This window comes from Pan paniscus, chromosome 13 (genome assembly GCF_029289425.2).
Source record: "Pan paniscus chromosome 13, NHGRI_mPanPan1-v2.0_pri, whole genome shotgun sequence".
In the NCBI taxonomy this organism is placed as follows: domain Eukaryota; kingdom Metazoa; phylum Chordata; class Mammalia; order Primates; family Hominidae; genus Pan; species Pan paniscus.
The window spans coordinates 34,579,011-34,596,130 of NC_073262.2; the positions used below are offsets into that span (position 1 = coordinate 34,579,011).

The 17,120-nt window shown below is 35.0% G+C and overlaps 1 protein-coding gene across 3 annotated transcripts in view; it reads left to right on the forward strand.

Moving 5' to 3' along the window:
• The window catches only part of LRP1B (LDL receptor related protein 1B), a 1,910,203-nt gene that overhangs the window by 1,808,530 nt on the left and 84,553 nt on the right, over window positions 1-17,120 (forward strand). For all 3 annotated transcript variants that reach the window (XM_034954060.3, XM_034954061.3, XM_003822825.6), the window contains exons 80-82: window positions 7,056-7,172; window positions 8,835-9,008; window positions 10,836-10,961. In XM_034954060.3, coding sequence (XP_034809951.2) covers window positions 7,056-7,172; window positions 8,835-9,008; window positions 10,836-10,961 — 417 coding nt within the window. The remainder of the gene's footprint in view (window positions 1-7,055; window positions 7,173-8,834; window positions 9,009-10,835; window positions 10,962-17,120) is intronic.

Genomic DNA, 17,120 nt, shown 5'->3' on the forward strand with positions numbered 1-17,120 from the left:
AATCATTATTAATAGTATATGTAACATGTTTTTATTTTAAAGAATGACACTGGCAGCAGTTTGTGGAATTACCTGTAGCACGGTACTTAGGAGAGTGCCTAAAATGAGGATTCTTGTAAAAGTCACTTACGAAGGAAGTTGTATGCAGAAGAAAGCTGTAAAGACAGAGGGAGAGAAGGGGGAGGAGCGCAGTAAACTGTGTTTCAGGTCGAGGCTAGTCTTGGTTTGAGCCACTATTTGGAGTATAAATTTATGACAGGCAAGGGGATCTGCTTTTGACATGCCCCATCAATCATTAATTGGCCTTGGGGCTGTGATGTTCCAAGCAAAGCTGCTTCAATCAGTTAAGCACAATTATCTGGAGAAGGAGGGTATGTGTGAGTCCTCACTACAAAAGCACCAGTGAGGAATTGGATACTCCTGTTTAGTAAAGGAGATCTGCATAAGGCACCACAGTGTCTCCAACACTGGGCCCAGTGACAGATGCATGGATCCCACACTTTCCATGTATTACCCATTCTGCTCAACAACTCTTATGGGTAACTTAGTGATAAACACAACACAATCCTTTTTCTCACAAAGTTTACATTAGAGAAAAAAAATGAGGCATATGCAGAATTGTAGTTTTTGCAAAAGGTAAGAATTGTGTCATTGTCATGTTTTATAACAGCAGAGTTCAAAGGTGAGAAAGATAATCTCCAATAAAGAAAAACTGTGTGAAAACTGACATTTGAATAAGTACTTGAGGGATAGACAGGTAATCCATCATGAGGAAATTTTTAAAAAGCTCTTCATTGGAGTCAGATACACCTGGTTTTGAATCTCAAGGGATTATTTATCAGCTGTGAGACCTCAGAAATGAATTTATTACCTTCAAACTTTGGCTTTATCAATAGAAAATCAAAAGATTGGCTGGGTGTGGTGGCTCATGTCTGTAATCCCAGCACTTTGGGAGGCCAAGGAGGGTGGATCACCTGAGGTCAGGAGTTTGAGACCAGCCTGCCCAACATGGCAAAACCCTGCCTCTACTAAAAATACAAAAAATAAGCCAGGCATGGTGGTATGTACCTGTAATCCCAGCTACTCGAGAGGCTAAGGCATAAGAATTGCTTGAACCCAGGAGGCGGAGGTTGCAGTGACGCAAGATCCCACCATTACACTCCCGCCTAAGCAACAAGAGCGAAACACCCTTTTAAAATTATATATATATATAGTTATAACTAACTTTAAAAATGCCAGATATATGAAATAATATAGTCCTCTGAGCCAGGGGCTCCAATGTACAGCATATGGATGCTCTGCTGATGTCAGGAATCATGGCACATGTAGAAGGGCACAGGTTGGGTGACATAATATGTGAGAAGAGAAGACCTTAAATGCCAAAGGGCTTCAACATAACTTTTTAGCCAATATTGAGCCATTGTATAATTTTAAGGAGTGATTCGAATATGTGCCTTCAAATGACACACTGATTATTATTGTTATTGGGCACCGTATAAGACACAATAAAAGTATGTTGTTTCAATCAAGTGTGTGGCAGGTAAGCAATGTGTTCCATGACAGCAGGAACATGAAATATTTTGCTGAGGATAATGGCTTCAAGCTGCATCCACGTCCCTGTAAAGGACATGATCTCATTCCTTTTTATGGCTGCATAGTACTCCATGATGTATATGTACCACATTTTCTTTATGCAGTCTATCATTGGTGGGCATTTGGGTTGATTCCGTGTCTTTGCTCTTGTGAACAGTGCTACAATGAACATACACGTGTGTATCTTTACAATAGAATTATTTATATTCTTTTGGGAATATACCCAGCAATGGGGTTGCTGGGCCAAATAGTATGAAATACTATTGTAGTACTATCTTATAGTATGAAATACTATTAGATTATTTCTCTAATAATCAGTGATACTGAGATTTTTTTCATGTTTGTTGGCCAAAGGCATGTCTTCTTTTGAAAAGTGTCTGTTCTTGTCCTTTGCACACTTTTTACTGGGGTTGTTTTTTCATGTAAATTTGTTTAAGTTCCTTGTAGATTCTGAATTTAGACTTTTGTCAGATGGGTGGATTGCAAAAATTGTCTACCATTCTGTAGGTTGTCTGTTCACTCTGATAGTTTATTTTGCTGTGCAGAAGCACTTTAGTTAAACTAGATCCTATTTGTCAATTTTTTCTTGTTACAATTGCTTTTGGCATCTTCATCATGAAATCTTTGCCTTTGCCTATGACCTGAATGGTATTTCCAAGATTTTCTTCTAGGAATTTTATAGATTTGGGTTTTACATTTAAGTCTTAAATCTATATTGAGTTAATTTTTGTATAAGGTGTAAGGAAGGGGTCCAGTTTCAATTTTCTGCATATGGCTAGCCAGTTCTCCTAGCACCATTTATTAAATGCAAACTCCTTTCCCTATTGCTTGTTTTTGTCAGGTTTGCTGAAAATCAGATGGTTGTAAATGTGCAGTCTTATTTCAGAGCTCTCTATTCTGTTCCATTGGTCTATGTGTCTGTACCAGTACCATAGCTTTTGGTTACTATAGCCTTGTAGTATAGTTTGAAGTCAGGTAATGTGATGCCTCCAGCTTTGTTCTTTCTGCTTAGGATTATCTTAGCTATACGGGCTCTTTTTTGGCTCCATATTATTATTATTATTATTATTATTATTATTATTATTATTATTATTGAGACAGAGTCTTGCTCTGTCGCCCAGGCTGGAGTTCAGTGATGCTATCCTGGTTCACTGCAGCCTCTGCCTCCCGGGTTCAAGCAATTCTTCTGCCTCAGCCTCCCAAGTAGCTGGGATTACAGGCACCTGCTACCATGCCCAGCTAATTTTTGTATTTTTAGTAGAGACAGGGTTTCACCATGTTGGCCAGGCTGGTCTTGAACTCCAGATCTCAAGCGATCAACCCTCCTCAGCCTCTCAAACTTCTGGGATTATAGGTGGGAGCCCAGCCCATATGAATTTTAAAGTAGTTTTTTGTTTTTTGTTTTTCTAATTTGGTGAAGGATGTCAATGGTAGTTTAATGGGAATAGCATTGAATGTATAAATTACTTTGGGTAGTATGGCCATTTTCACAATATTGATTCTTTCTACCCATGAGCATGGTAGGTTTTTCTCATCTTGTGTTTTCTCTGGTTTCCTTGAGCAGTGGTTTGTAGTTCTCCTTGAACAGGTCCTTCACCTCCCTTGTTAGCTGTATTTCTAAGAATTTTATTGTCTTTGTAGCAACTGTGAATGGGAGTTCATTTATGATTTGGCTCTCTGCTTGCCTATTGTTGGTGTATAGGAATGCTTGATGATTTTTGCATATTGATTTGGTATCCTAAGACTTTCCTGAAATTGCTTATCAACTTAAGAAGCTTTTGAGCTGAGAAGACGGGGTTTTCTAGATATAGGAACATGTCATCTGCAAACAGAGACATTATGAATTTCTCTCCTCCTATTTGAATACACTTTATTTCTTTCTCTTGCCTGATTGCCCTGGCAAGAAATTCCAATTCTGTGTGGAATAGGAGTGGTGAGAGAGGGCATCTTTGTCTGTGCCAGTTTTCAAGGGAAATGCTTCCAGCATTTGCCTATTCAGTGTGATATTGGTTATGGGTTTGTCATAAATGGTTATTATTTTGAGGTATGAGGAACATGAACTCTTTTGTTGTTTGCTCTGTGCATAGTACCTGGCAGTGTGTGGTACAGGGGAGGTACCCATGAGTATGTAGGGTTAATGAATGGTGTGTCAGACAAGGATACTTTCCAGCTTTGCATCCAGTAAGGAGAGTATGTAGTATTACATGAGTTTGATTTCAAACTACATTCCTTGATATTTAAAAGCTTATTTACATTGCCTCCTAGCTCCCCCAGATTGCAGCAATTTCTAAGAAAATAAATAACTACATACTGGTCCTGGACCACTCATAATTGTTTGATTCAATAAGCAAATTTGTTGGCCAACATAATGTCTCTAGTTAAATAAAGTGGATATGAATGTTAGGATTATTTTGCTGTTATTTGAATTTAGTTTACCATCACTGTCATAAATAGATGTGTGTGTGTACGTGTATGAAAAATAAGTGTGTTTGTGTGTATGAAAACATGACTTTAATGTAGTTTCTAATCTGAAACTCTAAGTAGGGAATCTAACTCAAAAAATACTTTAACAATTTTTTAAAATAAATTTGACATAATGGTATGTATCCAGTTTTTTTGGCTCCTTTATCACCTCTTAAATCAAGAATATGGTAATTCACACTTGATGGTTATTACTATCTTACAAATTTTGGCTTTCCATTAAAACAGAATGGATATAATTTTCTCTAGTTCTGAAAAACAGGGATTTAAATTTGTTGTTCTCTCCAAGTCCTGCCTCTTAATACTGTGGTCATTTCACATAATATTTTGTTTTCTTCATTTTCTTTTTTTTTTTTTCTTTCATTTTCTTCCAGCCTACAATGGAAATTGGGGAACTAGTAGATCTTAGAAAATTTTAGAGTTTGACAAGAGTGAAATTTTAAAATCCCTAAAATATAAAGTAGTCTTGGTATCAAGGGAGATATACCGAAAATGACTACATAGTTAGCTCCATTATCCTGTGTCACTAAAACTTAGTGAGCCTGTGTCTGTATCTTTTATAAACTGTTCAAATTGTGATTCTATTATACTTAATTAAAACAAGTATGACATTTTATTTCAAATTTTCTGTGCTCCTAGTGACTTGGTTCCAAATATTCATCTTCCTCTGTTCAGATAAAAATGAGTTTCTTGAGAATTGATTTTTTTCCATTTTATTATTGGTTCTTTATTACAGAGCAAAAGAAGACATGATATTTTAAAGATAGACATGAACTTGTTTCATATAAACTTGATTCTCATCTCTATAACAGGAAAAGTTAGTTGATCCCTTTATTAACTTTTTAATTTAGAAGACTATCTCTTTTATTAAAGGGCTTAATAAAAAATCAAAAGTATTGATTTGTGGATTTTTGGAGTATAAATTCCACTCATCCATAAACTTTGTTATATAATTTTTATCAAGATGTAATTCCATCCAATAGTACAAAATATGGCCAGAGCTGATAAAAGTGGGTCTTAGACAAACCTAGACCGATAATGCAATATGTGACACTTTTGAGAACTTTTTACTGCTTCTGAAAAACAATATTGTTGATTAAATTGGATTACATACTCACTGTTTTCTTCCTTTCTGTGATTATCAATGTTAATGTTTTTAAGTCTAAAACTAATGTTACCGGGAACAGGTTTTTGTTTTAGCTACTTCTTTATTGTAGCACATTGGTAGAGGAGAGAGAATCATGTTTTATGTTTTTAACCCTTCTCAGTCAACTGTTTTGAACTATAGGAGCAGCAGCAAAAAAAACTGGGTAATTTGTGGTTCGTATTACTCATAATTCTACACGAAAATGCAAAAATGTATCTTCTTACATGACTTCAAATAGCAATTTAATAATTGAGCAGAAACCAGTAAAACAATGACCACTTGCTTAATTATTATTTCTCAGGATCTGGTCAGGCATGATACATCTCTATACATTACTTGAGGAACAAAATATTTAGTTTGATTACACGTGAGCTAAATATTTGAATTTAACTGAAGAATTATTCACTAGTGGTTTCCAACATGGATTATTTCCATTCTGATTATGAAGAAGTCTTGGTCCAGTTACACAGGAATTAAACTCTAGCACAGACTCAAAAGTACCTTTCATTCAGTTGCGTTGCCATTAAAATGTACTTCAGTTGCTTATTGAATGTTTTCATTGGGAACACTCTTCAGTTGCCTAAGGTATTTAACTGCATTGTACTTCCAAAGTATGCAATATGTCATATTCAGACAGTAGCTATGTCACAAAAGTTAATCTACAGCAGTGAAGATTTATTATAGAATTCATGAATCATACATATTACTCTTCCATATTGAAGGAAGTTTACTTTCTTAGATATTCTCTGTGTTGATGATATTCCTACAAAAATATACTGGATGGATTCCAATCACATTCATGAAATCAAAAAATGAAACTAAAAAAGTAGAAAAATATTTTTATGTGTATTATTTCAGTCCATTGTCATTCACTGACATCTACCTGTGATGAAACTGAAGACAAGCACTCTCCAAGAAAATTAATTTAAGTATCACTAGAACTGTAATCAAGAACTTTACTGTTTATTCTTCCCTACTATAAACATTTTTTTTTTTTTTGAGGCAGGGTCTCACTCTGTTGCCTAGGCTGATCTCAGCTCACTGACCTCTGCCTCCCAGGTTCAAGTGATTCTCCTGCCTCAGCCTCCAGAGTAGCTGGGATTGCAGGTGCCAGCCACCACTCCCTGCTAATTTTTGTCTTTTTAGTAGAGACGGGGTTTCACCATGTTGGCCAGCTGGTCTCAATCTCCTGACCTCGTGATCCTCCCGCCTCAGCCTCCCAAAGTGGTGGGATTACAGGCGTGAGCCACCACACCCAGCTAATATCAATCTTTAGTCACATTAACTTCAGCATGCACACAGATATCCGATAACACCGTTGGCCAACTCTGAATGGGTGAAAAAATATTTTAATTAAATACATGAACCTTGTATATTCTGAGAACTGTACCTTTGTGAAGGAATTAAAAATACATATACTAATTCATTTTAAAAATTCATTTTAAATAATGGTCCGATAAATGATTTAAATAATGAATTCATTCTCCATATAATATGAAGATGAAAATGGAAATATTAAAGTCTATTAGAGAATAGCTAAAATTAAGAAACCACAAATATGGCTAGAAGGGATATTTAGGGCAGACTTTCCTATGTGAAATAAGACTTTTGCTAGAATTTGTTAAGTAAATGCCATGTAGTCTGAACCCATGTATTTGAGATAAAGACTGAGTTACTTTTTCTAATTTCTACAGTATCATGATGGGCACCAGGTAATTTCTATGATGCTTGAAGACAAATGTCAAGTGTAATTATACAATAAGAAGCAAAAGTATGATTTTGAATGATTTCAAATTTATTTGCACTATTTGTCTTGCTTGTGTTGATTTTGCAGGTTTGGCTGTGGATTATTTTAGTGAACGCATATATTGGGCTGACTTTGAGCTCTCCATCATTGGCAGTGTTCTGTATGATGGCTCTAATTCAGTAGTCTCTGTCAGCAGCAAACAAGGTTTGTGAAGTGCTTTTGTCTTCATTTTTAATTGTTACTGAGAGTGTTAAATACTAATACAAAAATGTAAGTATGGATACTTTGCATTCTGGATTTTCTTAAATTCTTTCTCCTTTCAGTTTATAAGGCTTACCAGTAATTAAAATTTTCATTCCTACTGGAAAAACATAGAGGCCAGGGCAGAAGTTTGTCCATCTTGACTTGAGCAAACATGGCCATTGCTGCCCAGATTCAGAAAATAATTTCATTCTGTGGCTTCCGTGGCTATTCCATTAGTAGTCAAGATCAGCACCTGTGGACACTAACTTTTATTTCAATTGCAATAACAAGCAAACAATGAGTTACTGTATGTAGCAAAATATCACAGTAATGATTGTTACCACTGAAGGATATACCCTTATTCACATAAACAGCGATGTGTCAAAAATGACCATTTAACTCTACCACCAGTGACTGCTTAATCTACTTGTGCTCCTCTGTTGCTATACCGGTTTTATGCCCACCTATCTGCCTGGCTCCTATTTTTTACTGTCTCATATTTCCAGCTCCCTTCTGTTCCTCATACTTTTTCTCTGCCTGGCTGTCTCATTTCTTTCTGCTGAATTTAATTTCTCCCCTTTCTGTTTCACTTTCTTTTCCCTACTTCAACTCCTTCCCACAATTTTTTTGTAACCACAAATTATCATATCCACTTTAAATTTTTATATTTGCATGTTATATATTTACTGAATATAGCTTTGCTTCCCTTTTTTTAATAACACAGGGAAGTTAAAAGAAAAACAACTAAATCAAATTTTTATTGTGCCTTTGCCTAAAGTGTGTGTGTTTTTTTTTAATCAATGGCCTCAGATGGAAAAAAAAAAAAAAAGTTCACATCCCTGTAATTAATTACAATGAAGTTAACTTGTTCTGGCTTTGGTACACATTTTACTATTTCATGAAACAGCAAAGAAAAATATATGAATATAAAGACACTTTATACTTTACAACCTCTAGATAATTAGTAAAATATAAATGTCGTTTTGTTATAAATTTCAGTTTCAAAAGTTAGAATAATTATTCTTTCTATAAAATCTCTGAAAATAAGTCAGAAGATGTGAAAATAATGGTTACTATTATTTTTAGACAAACTAATCAGATGAACGATTTTCATTTAACTGTTTTCTTTATTCCACTTCTGAAATGAATAATAATGTCAAATATTATTTTTGGATTTACTCGTTAAAAATCAACTGATTGATTGCTTAATAAACCAGTCATTTGGGCATGTAATTTGATCATTTGATCCAGAACACAAACTGAGTTGTGTAAATTGCCTATTTTTATACTACAGATAACATTGGCTTTTCTTTTGTCAACTGCATAGCAGAGAGGATTAGTCTGCAAGTAATAACCCCCAGAAAATGCTTTGTGATGGTAAAGATGGTTAAATGATGATGGAAGTGTATTTTTATGTTTTAAGTAACATGTTTACTGTATTGCATATCCTTACTTCAGATATATTAATTCTAAGAACTTCATAGCTAATATTGTAAATATTCCAATTCTGAAAGTTTATTTTTAAACAGTAATAAGGTTTTCAATATCGTCTTGGATAAACATAGTTTTTAAAGTCTGAGTATATACATTAAAACTTTCATAACTGCCTTTTTAAAATTCCAGGTTTATTACATCCACATAGGATCGATATCTTTGAAGATTATATATATGGAGCAGGACCTAAAAATGGTGTATTTCGAGTACAAAAATTTGGCCATGGTTCAGTAGAGTACTTAGCTTTAAATATTGATAAAACAAAAGGTGTTTTGATATCTCATCGTTATAAACAACTAGATTGTAAGTATAATATATTATGAAGTTGTCTATATTGGTAAATTTTTTTCTTGTATCTCTCAAAATAATATATTTTAAATATCTTAACTATGTAAATGTCTTAACCTCAGTAACTTAAGTAACTTTAATTTTGATGTCACTAGACTTTTTCAACTTACCAAAGTCAAAATATAGATAATTCTATTTCTGCTGTAATTGGGAAAATGTTCAGCATTTGGCCATGTTTTCTTGAAATTAAAACTGTCTTTCTTACAATAATCTGTTATTCTGTTTCTAAAATTCTTTTATTATTATACTTCTTTAAGTTTTAGGGTACATGTGCACAATGTGCAGATATGTATACATGTGCCATGTTGGTGTGCTGCACCCAGTAACTAACTCATCATTTAGCATTAGGTGTTAATAGAACCTTGTGAGTGTATAGACGAACTATCCAAGTAAGGAAATTTATTGTTAGCCATTTTGACTCTTATTACTAATCAACAAGTAACTATCATTCTTAAATATATACAAAAAGAACCCTTCCCAAGAGTTGTATATTTTCTCTGATTTATTGTACATGACTTATTATTGTTAGTCTCCCTCCTAGAAAGGAGTGGGTAAGTCATTGAGGTAATTAAGGTAATTCTCTTGAAAATACGTTTCTAACACAGCTATCAAAAACATTGAAGAACAAAGTGAAAAATAATAATATGGCTGAAATTCTAATGATCAGTTCACTCTTCAAGATGCTGTTCAAGGGTTATTTGTAATTACTATTTATGGCAAATGAAGTGGATTTTATCTTGTTTGGTGCATTTATCTGGAAAGAATCTGGAAAGATAACAATTGGTGTTTATTCAAATCACTTCTCACAACAGATAAAACAAAATAGAGTTTCCTAAAATGTCCTGAAATTTTATCCAAAGTCTTGCTGCTCTTTACCAATAATTTGGCATATAAGATTCCAATGTTAATATGCAATGTTAATATGAGGACAATTTCTCTCATCCTCCAGTTCTGTTTAATTTATATTCATAGTTGAATATTGCCACATTCATAAAAAGTAAACAAAACCCTGTCTTGAATATAATAGGCATTTGAGTAGTGGTTCTTCCAGAAAAAAAGCCACTCTCATAGTCACCAGCTCAGCTACCCGGGTGCCCTTTCTGTTTAATTCTGATGAAATAATCTCTAAGAAAGGTCAAAAATCAGCTATGACTGCAAAGGATGCTGATTGATTGGATAAAAATTTAAACAAAAATATGCATGGCACACATTTAGACGTGCACACAAACTCCTACTTGATGGAAAGGAAGCCACTTTAGACATGTTTTTTCAAAAAAAAAGTTGTATTTTTCATTTGTACCTTGAACTGACAAGCTACATATGCATTTTCATCCTTTTTATTAATAAATACAAGGCGGGGGGATTGTTTTTGTCTGTTAGAACAGCTCTGTAAAATAAATAAGCTGTTGAAATGAAGGTCAGGTCCCCCCAAAACTTCCATTGGCTTTACTTTCCAACACAGTCCCAATGGTACTTCAGGTTCTAAGACCAACTCTTATGCCAAAAGCAATTAGATACAAAAGTAACAAAGTATAGATTTGAATAATTTCTTCTCTTTTGGAAAATATAAATAAGGCAAACTTACTATTAATGTTGAGCATTGGGTAATTTTTTCTTCACCTATAAAGGAGAATGATGAGTAAGGTACTCAACATCAGTGGAAATTTGATGTGATTACTTTTCAACATTGCTAATTAATCATTTTGCCTTATTTAATTTTATGCTTTTGAAGCCTATTGTATCTATATTTACACATTTCTTTGTTTTCTTTTGTTTAACCAGTACCCAATCCATGCTTGGATTTAGCATGCGAATTTCTTTGCTTGCTAAATCCTTCTGGGGCCACTTGTGTGTGTCCAGAAGGAAAATATTTGATTAATGGCACCTGCAATGATGACAGCCTGTTAGGTAGGTATACTTTACTTTATTATTCTGTAAATAATGAATTAATCCTTATCATAAAATTTCACACCTAGTGAAACAGAGTGAAATTATCTGTTCCATCATCAATTTAGCTACCTTGATAGCAGCGGTTCTTGAATGCCTGTGTAAACTGTACTTTTCTCTGGAGAAGACTTTCAAACAATTCATTCTGCATTTATTCACAAAGCAGCATTGAACATTTACAGGCACTTAACAACAGATCAAGAACTTTGAAGTCACTCACAGACCCAAAAGAGATATTTTTATAACTCTTCTATTAGATAGACAATATTTTTTGAGAACATTCTGCTATGGGTTTCAACTCAGCCCCAAAATCCATTTATTTATTCAATACGTTTCTATTGATTACCTCTTGTGTACCAAACACTAACTTAGAAATTGAGAATTAATTTAGAAACCAAATTTTAGCTTCTTCTCTGTAAAATGGGACTTACAATACTACTACTACTATTACTACTGCTTCACTACTATTACTACTGCTTCTGCTATTACCACAAAGAATAATAATAATAAATATTTTGAGGGCTGATGAAGGAAGGCATAACACTAATGTAAAAACTAAAAACTAACTTAGAAACAAAATGGATAAGATTTGTTTCATTCATGCAGTTTGTATTTCAGAAGCTAGAAGCTGGAATAATCAATAAAAATTGAAACATTACTTCAGATGCTAAATATTAAATAACAAAAAATAAAAAAACACAAAACAGTATGGTAGCACAAGGAAAGAAAATATGTCTCTTGAATATCCAGCTAGACTGACAATAAATAAGTTACCTCATATTCAAGACATTAGGTATAATGGGAAAAATATTGTTACTAAAAGAAAAGAAAATCCACACATAATACTTTTAAAAATTATTTTAATTTTTTTCATTCATTCTTACTGAGACAGAGTGTTGCTGTCACCCAGGCTGGAGTGCAGTGGCATGATCTCGGCTCACTGCAACCTCTACCTCCTGGGTTCAAGCAATTCTCCTGCCTCAGCCTCCCAAGTAGCTGGGACTACAGGTATGTGTCACTATGCCTGGATAATTTTGTGTGTGTGTGTTTTTTTAGTAGAGATGGGATATTGCCATGTTGGCCAGCCTGATCTCGAACTCCTGACCTCAGGTAATTCGCCTGCCTAAGCCCCCCAGAGTGCTGGGATTACAGACATGAACCACCACACCCGGCCACACATACTAAATTTTATGTCACAGACACAAAGGCAGTGTTCTTGCCAGGGGCGGTGGCTCACACCTGTAATCACAGCACTTAAGGAGGCAGAGACCAGAGGACAGCTTGAACCCAGGGGTTCGAGACCTGCCTGGGCAACATAGCAAGTACCCATTCTCCACAAAAAGGAAAAAAAAAAATGTAGTGCTCCAAAATCACTGGAGGATCACAGCAAACATTTTCCAATGAGGTACAGACATTATTCATGGCAGGGTTTGTTACCTGTTGTATTTCCCTCTGCTAGAATGCACTCTTCACGTGGACTCTGGGTCCTTACCCTCACAGTCAGCATCTCCACCTCTGCATGATTTTTCTCTTTGTTCTCTGCTGAAGGTTACATCCAATTTGAAGACTTGTGCTCTTTATAAGGCACTCAGTGTCTAAAACTATCGTAGTACTTTCATTTTATATTCTTTAAGCATTTGATATGCAGAGCCGAAGCGTTTGAAAAGATGAATTGATGAATAAGATAAGCACCAATAAATAGATGTTTATGTGGACAGTGACACAAGCCACAGAAGAGACAGAGTTAAAACTATTAGGAGAATTCAGATTATTATTCAAATAGGGGATCAGTCAGAATTTCCTATAGGATATGACATTTAAACAAGGTCTGCAAAGGCAGATTGGATTTAGATTATCTGCAAAGGCAGATTGGATTTAGATTAAATGGAAGGAGGGAGGAGGACACTGAGACAGAAAAGCTGTCTGAGAAGTATGGAAATATGGTGGGTAAAGGAAATAATAAGTCATTCATTTTAGTTAGTGTGTAGAAGTGTGAAGCCCTGTTTTGGGTAATAAGGTTGGAAAATTCGTAACAGAGAGCTAAGTGTGAATCATGATTGGTATTTTGGACGGGCATTTTGGTGCCAATTATTGAAAAGGGATGCCATCATGACACTGGGATGCTCCCTTCCCCTTTATCCATTCTCCCAGTCAGAGTAGCTGTTATCTCAATCAACTATGATGGAGGAATAAGAGAATCAAGTGAACATTTCCAAATATTGTTAGTACCACGTTCTCAAAAGCTGTTCTGCCTGCGTCATAGAGGTAAACTCTGCAAAGTATCACCGAGGTATTAAGCCTAGTATCCATTGGTTATTTTTCCCAATCCTCTCCCTCCTCCCACCCTTCACCCTCCAAAAGGCCCTAGTGTGTGTTGTTTCTCTTGTGTATCCATGCATTCTCATCATTTAGCTCCCACTAATAAGTGAGAACATGTGGTATTTGGTTTTCTGTTCCTGTGTTATATTCCACTTAACCTCTCAGAAACAGATCCTTTAACTGTCGACAACTTTTCTGTAGAAATGTCATACCTTCAGCAGTTCCACATAATCCCTTACCCATTGCCCTCACAGGTGCCTCCTCTGTACTGTATCTACTTAGAAAATTTGGGTGAGAGAGGCATTTAGGAGAGAGATTAGGATAATGCACAGAAATAAACTAATAATGCTACCAAGGGACTTTTACATTGGCTCTGATGTTACAAGTATTGTTTAGAGTCAAGTTTCAGACAGTTTTTGGTGGTTTTCCTTTCCTCTCTTACGTAATCCTCTTCTGTGTAATCCCATGTTTCCACAACCTCTTCTACATAATCCTCCTCCTTTCCTCTTTGTTTGGTCCAAATTATGTGTCCAAAACTAAACTCTATGAATACCCTGCAAGGACATGACCTAGTACAGGGCTGAGATGAAGCTTTAGATTAGGCCAAAGTCTACCACTTAAATAACTTTGTTGTGCTTGGACTGTATACCTGCCTCCCTTGGTCTCAGTTTATTCTACATAACATTGAATTAACAATAAGTACTACTAATATTACTATCACTGACATTAGTAATAATACTAAATATTTTGAAAACCTATGAGGAAAGCAAATTCTATGTATGTTTGTAGACATATTATATATGAATTTATTTAATCTTCAGATTTTATTATCTAGTAATTTCTCCTATTTTACAGATAAAATGGAAGCATTAGAAGCTCATTTGATTGTCTAACATTACTTAGTAAATGGTGGCACCCCAGGGTGAATGTAGGTGGTCCACTCTGTTAATCGTCACACAATACATCCCAGTATCTCTGTGTCACCCAGAGTACCCATTTCCAGAGTTACTGGAAATTCTAGCAATAAGGTGCATAGAAGGGCTAGCACAATACCTTGCAAAAAGTAGACACATAGCCCTTTAAAATCAATATGTCACTTTGAAGTAGGTAAGAAAATGAAACAAGTTTTTTGCTGCATTAAGTCACCAAATTGTATCATTTTATGCATGAAAGAAGGAATCTTGCTTATTTACATACACACTTATCCACAATCTAAAACTTTTTTTGGAGATGTTTTGCTCTTTCAACCCTGCTTGAAAGGCATGATTTCAGAAACCTCAAAGCCCATTCTTGTAATGTAAGAGAAAATCTTACATTTAATCAAAGTGATAACAACACTCAAATTAGCCTTTACACATATAGGTCTTGAAAAATAAACAGTTTGGAACATTTTAGTTGGAACATAAATGAGTGGATTTCAGAATTATTGATTGCTGAAGATAAATGCTAGTTATTTTTTTTCTGACATTAACATTTGCTATAGCCAAGCTTTTCATTTCTTTATAATTATTTGCCTACCTCCGGCTGCTATTGTTAACTGATGAGCACCCTGAACATTTTTAATCTTTGTGTAAGAAATTTGAAATTCAAATATTACTCATTCTTGGGGAAGTGTTCACCTGCTTTTTCCTATAGTTGATTATAATTGCTGGAGGTTGGCTTCTGGGGGTGATTTAGTTATTGACAAAAGCAGCTTTCTTTTTCATTATAGAACCATTATTATGAGTTTTGCAAGAATGTAACTCCACTTCCATTTCATCAGGCAGTGTTGTACTTTAAAATTTCTGGTGCCTAATGAGGCACGTTATAGTAATGCGCATGCCCTAACATGTAAGGATTTTGAAAATCCTGGTGGTTTTCATAGAACTTACAGGTAAAAATGAGTGCCCCATAATAATCCTATCTATGATCATAATGCCTTAAGTGCTTATCTTCACTGTCCACATCCACAACCTTTATTAGGACAAATAACGTTGACTTAGAAATGCTTTGGTAAATTTTAAATTAAACAAGCATATTTCCACTCTGCGTATTTCTTGAGAGTTTGATCTCTGTATTCAATTATTTGCTGGAGATTCCCACTTACATTTGCAAGGGCATCTTCAATTTAGTATACCACCTCAAAACTACCCCTCCATTTCCCATCATCCTTGTGTTCCCACCTAATTGTCCTGGTCAGAAACTGAAGAATCATCCTTAATTTTTCCTCATTTTTCTTTACATAACACTGCTGTGATTTTTACCTCTGAATGACCTTTAGAATACATCCACATTTATTCATCCCACGTTACTCTATTTTGGGTCATCATCTTACCTATCCTGGATAATGTATATGAAGTTCTGAGAGTCTCCCTGCTTTTTTAAGCTGCGATTTTAACCCCTGCCAGTACATTACCCTTCCAAGACACCACATTACCTTTGGGGTGGAGTCTAAAATCCATGGATCTTCTCTTACTGCTTATTTGCTTATTTCTTCAAAATCACTTACCTATTGTAATTCCTTTCTTTACCCTCTCCAATCCAGGTCCGCTTACAGTGACTTTCATTCATGTCCACTCACAGTAACTTTGATTCATTTCCTCCACTGCTCACCCATAGGTCTGCCTAGATGGTATTCCACCGGAGCTCCATCCTCTGTAAACCTTCTGGGCACTCGGTCAATAATGCTGAATAAGAATGCTACTTGCTTACTTTAACAAATGAACATATCAATCGCCTGTTGAAATTTCACAGTACACTTTGGAGACTCAACTGTCAGCGCTTCATCTTTCTCCTAGTCTAGATACAGTCGATAAGGGCTGAAGTCAAATTTTCATTTGTGTATATGTGTGTATGGTACATACTTAACACTTAAGTACTTAATATTTACAAAGTGTTACAATTTTATGTTTTATATTTTTTTCCCATTTCTTATTTACTAGTCATACAAACCTGAGTTAACTTGTATATTTGTCATTAAGGACATTTTAAAGTGAAGTAACTGAGGCTCAAATCAGGTAACTTGTATGCCTAGTAAGCGGCAGAACCAGGAACTACACGGGTCTCATTATACCACTGTAATTTTTTATATTTCTATTACATCATGAGAGAGTTATTCATATTACAAATACAAACTTCAGTAATGCCAATCTGAATCCTGCCTACATGACAATGTATTAGAAACTTTTCAATGAGGCAAGTCTCAGAATTGTATGGCACTGCTGACAGTTTCTATTTATGACAGTGGACATGATACTTGAATCATTGTGTCATTTGAAGCCACTGAGGTGCTTAAAGATGCTCTTGAAATCATTGCAGTGATATATTCAAGCTTCTGTCATGTATGTGCCAGTGCATCTTGAAAAAGGATCATAAATTGTTTTGATTTTACCTACTTTAACTATAAAATGGGCATTACTATAGTAAAGGGCATATTCTAGAATAGAATGCTTATTACAACTTTCTCAATCAGTTTTGTTCCATTAAACACTGTACGTTGCTCACAGCAAAGCAGCATTTCTAACGGAGAAGGCCATGTCAATATGCACAGCAAAATAACCTAGAAAATGATTCCAAACCTATCTTTATCATAAATTATACTTGCCATATTGTTAAAAATAATTTTGCTACCCCAAGGAATGTCCAACCTTTTTTATTCTGAGTCAAAATGTTATTAAGTAGGTAGACTCTACGGAATCATTTAGGATAAATGTTACACACAGAAATGTTTCTGACACTGTTCTGTCACCAACTTGTACCAAATCTCAATGACTTTCAGTTTGGGACATTTATATATGGTTAATAAGACCAACATCAAAGAGT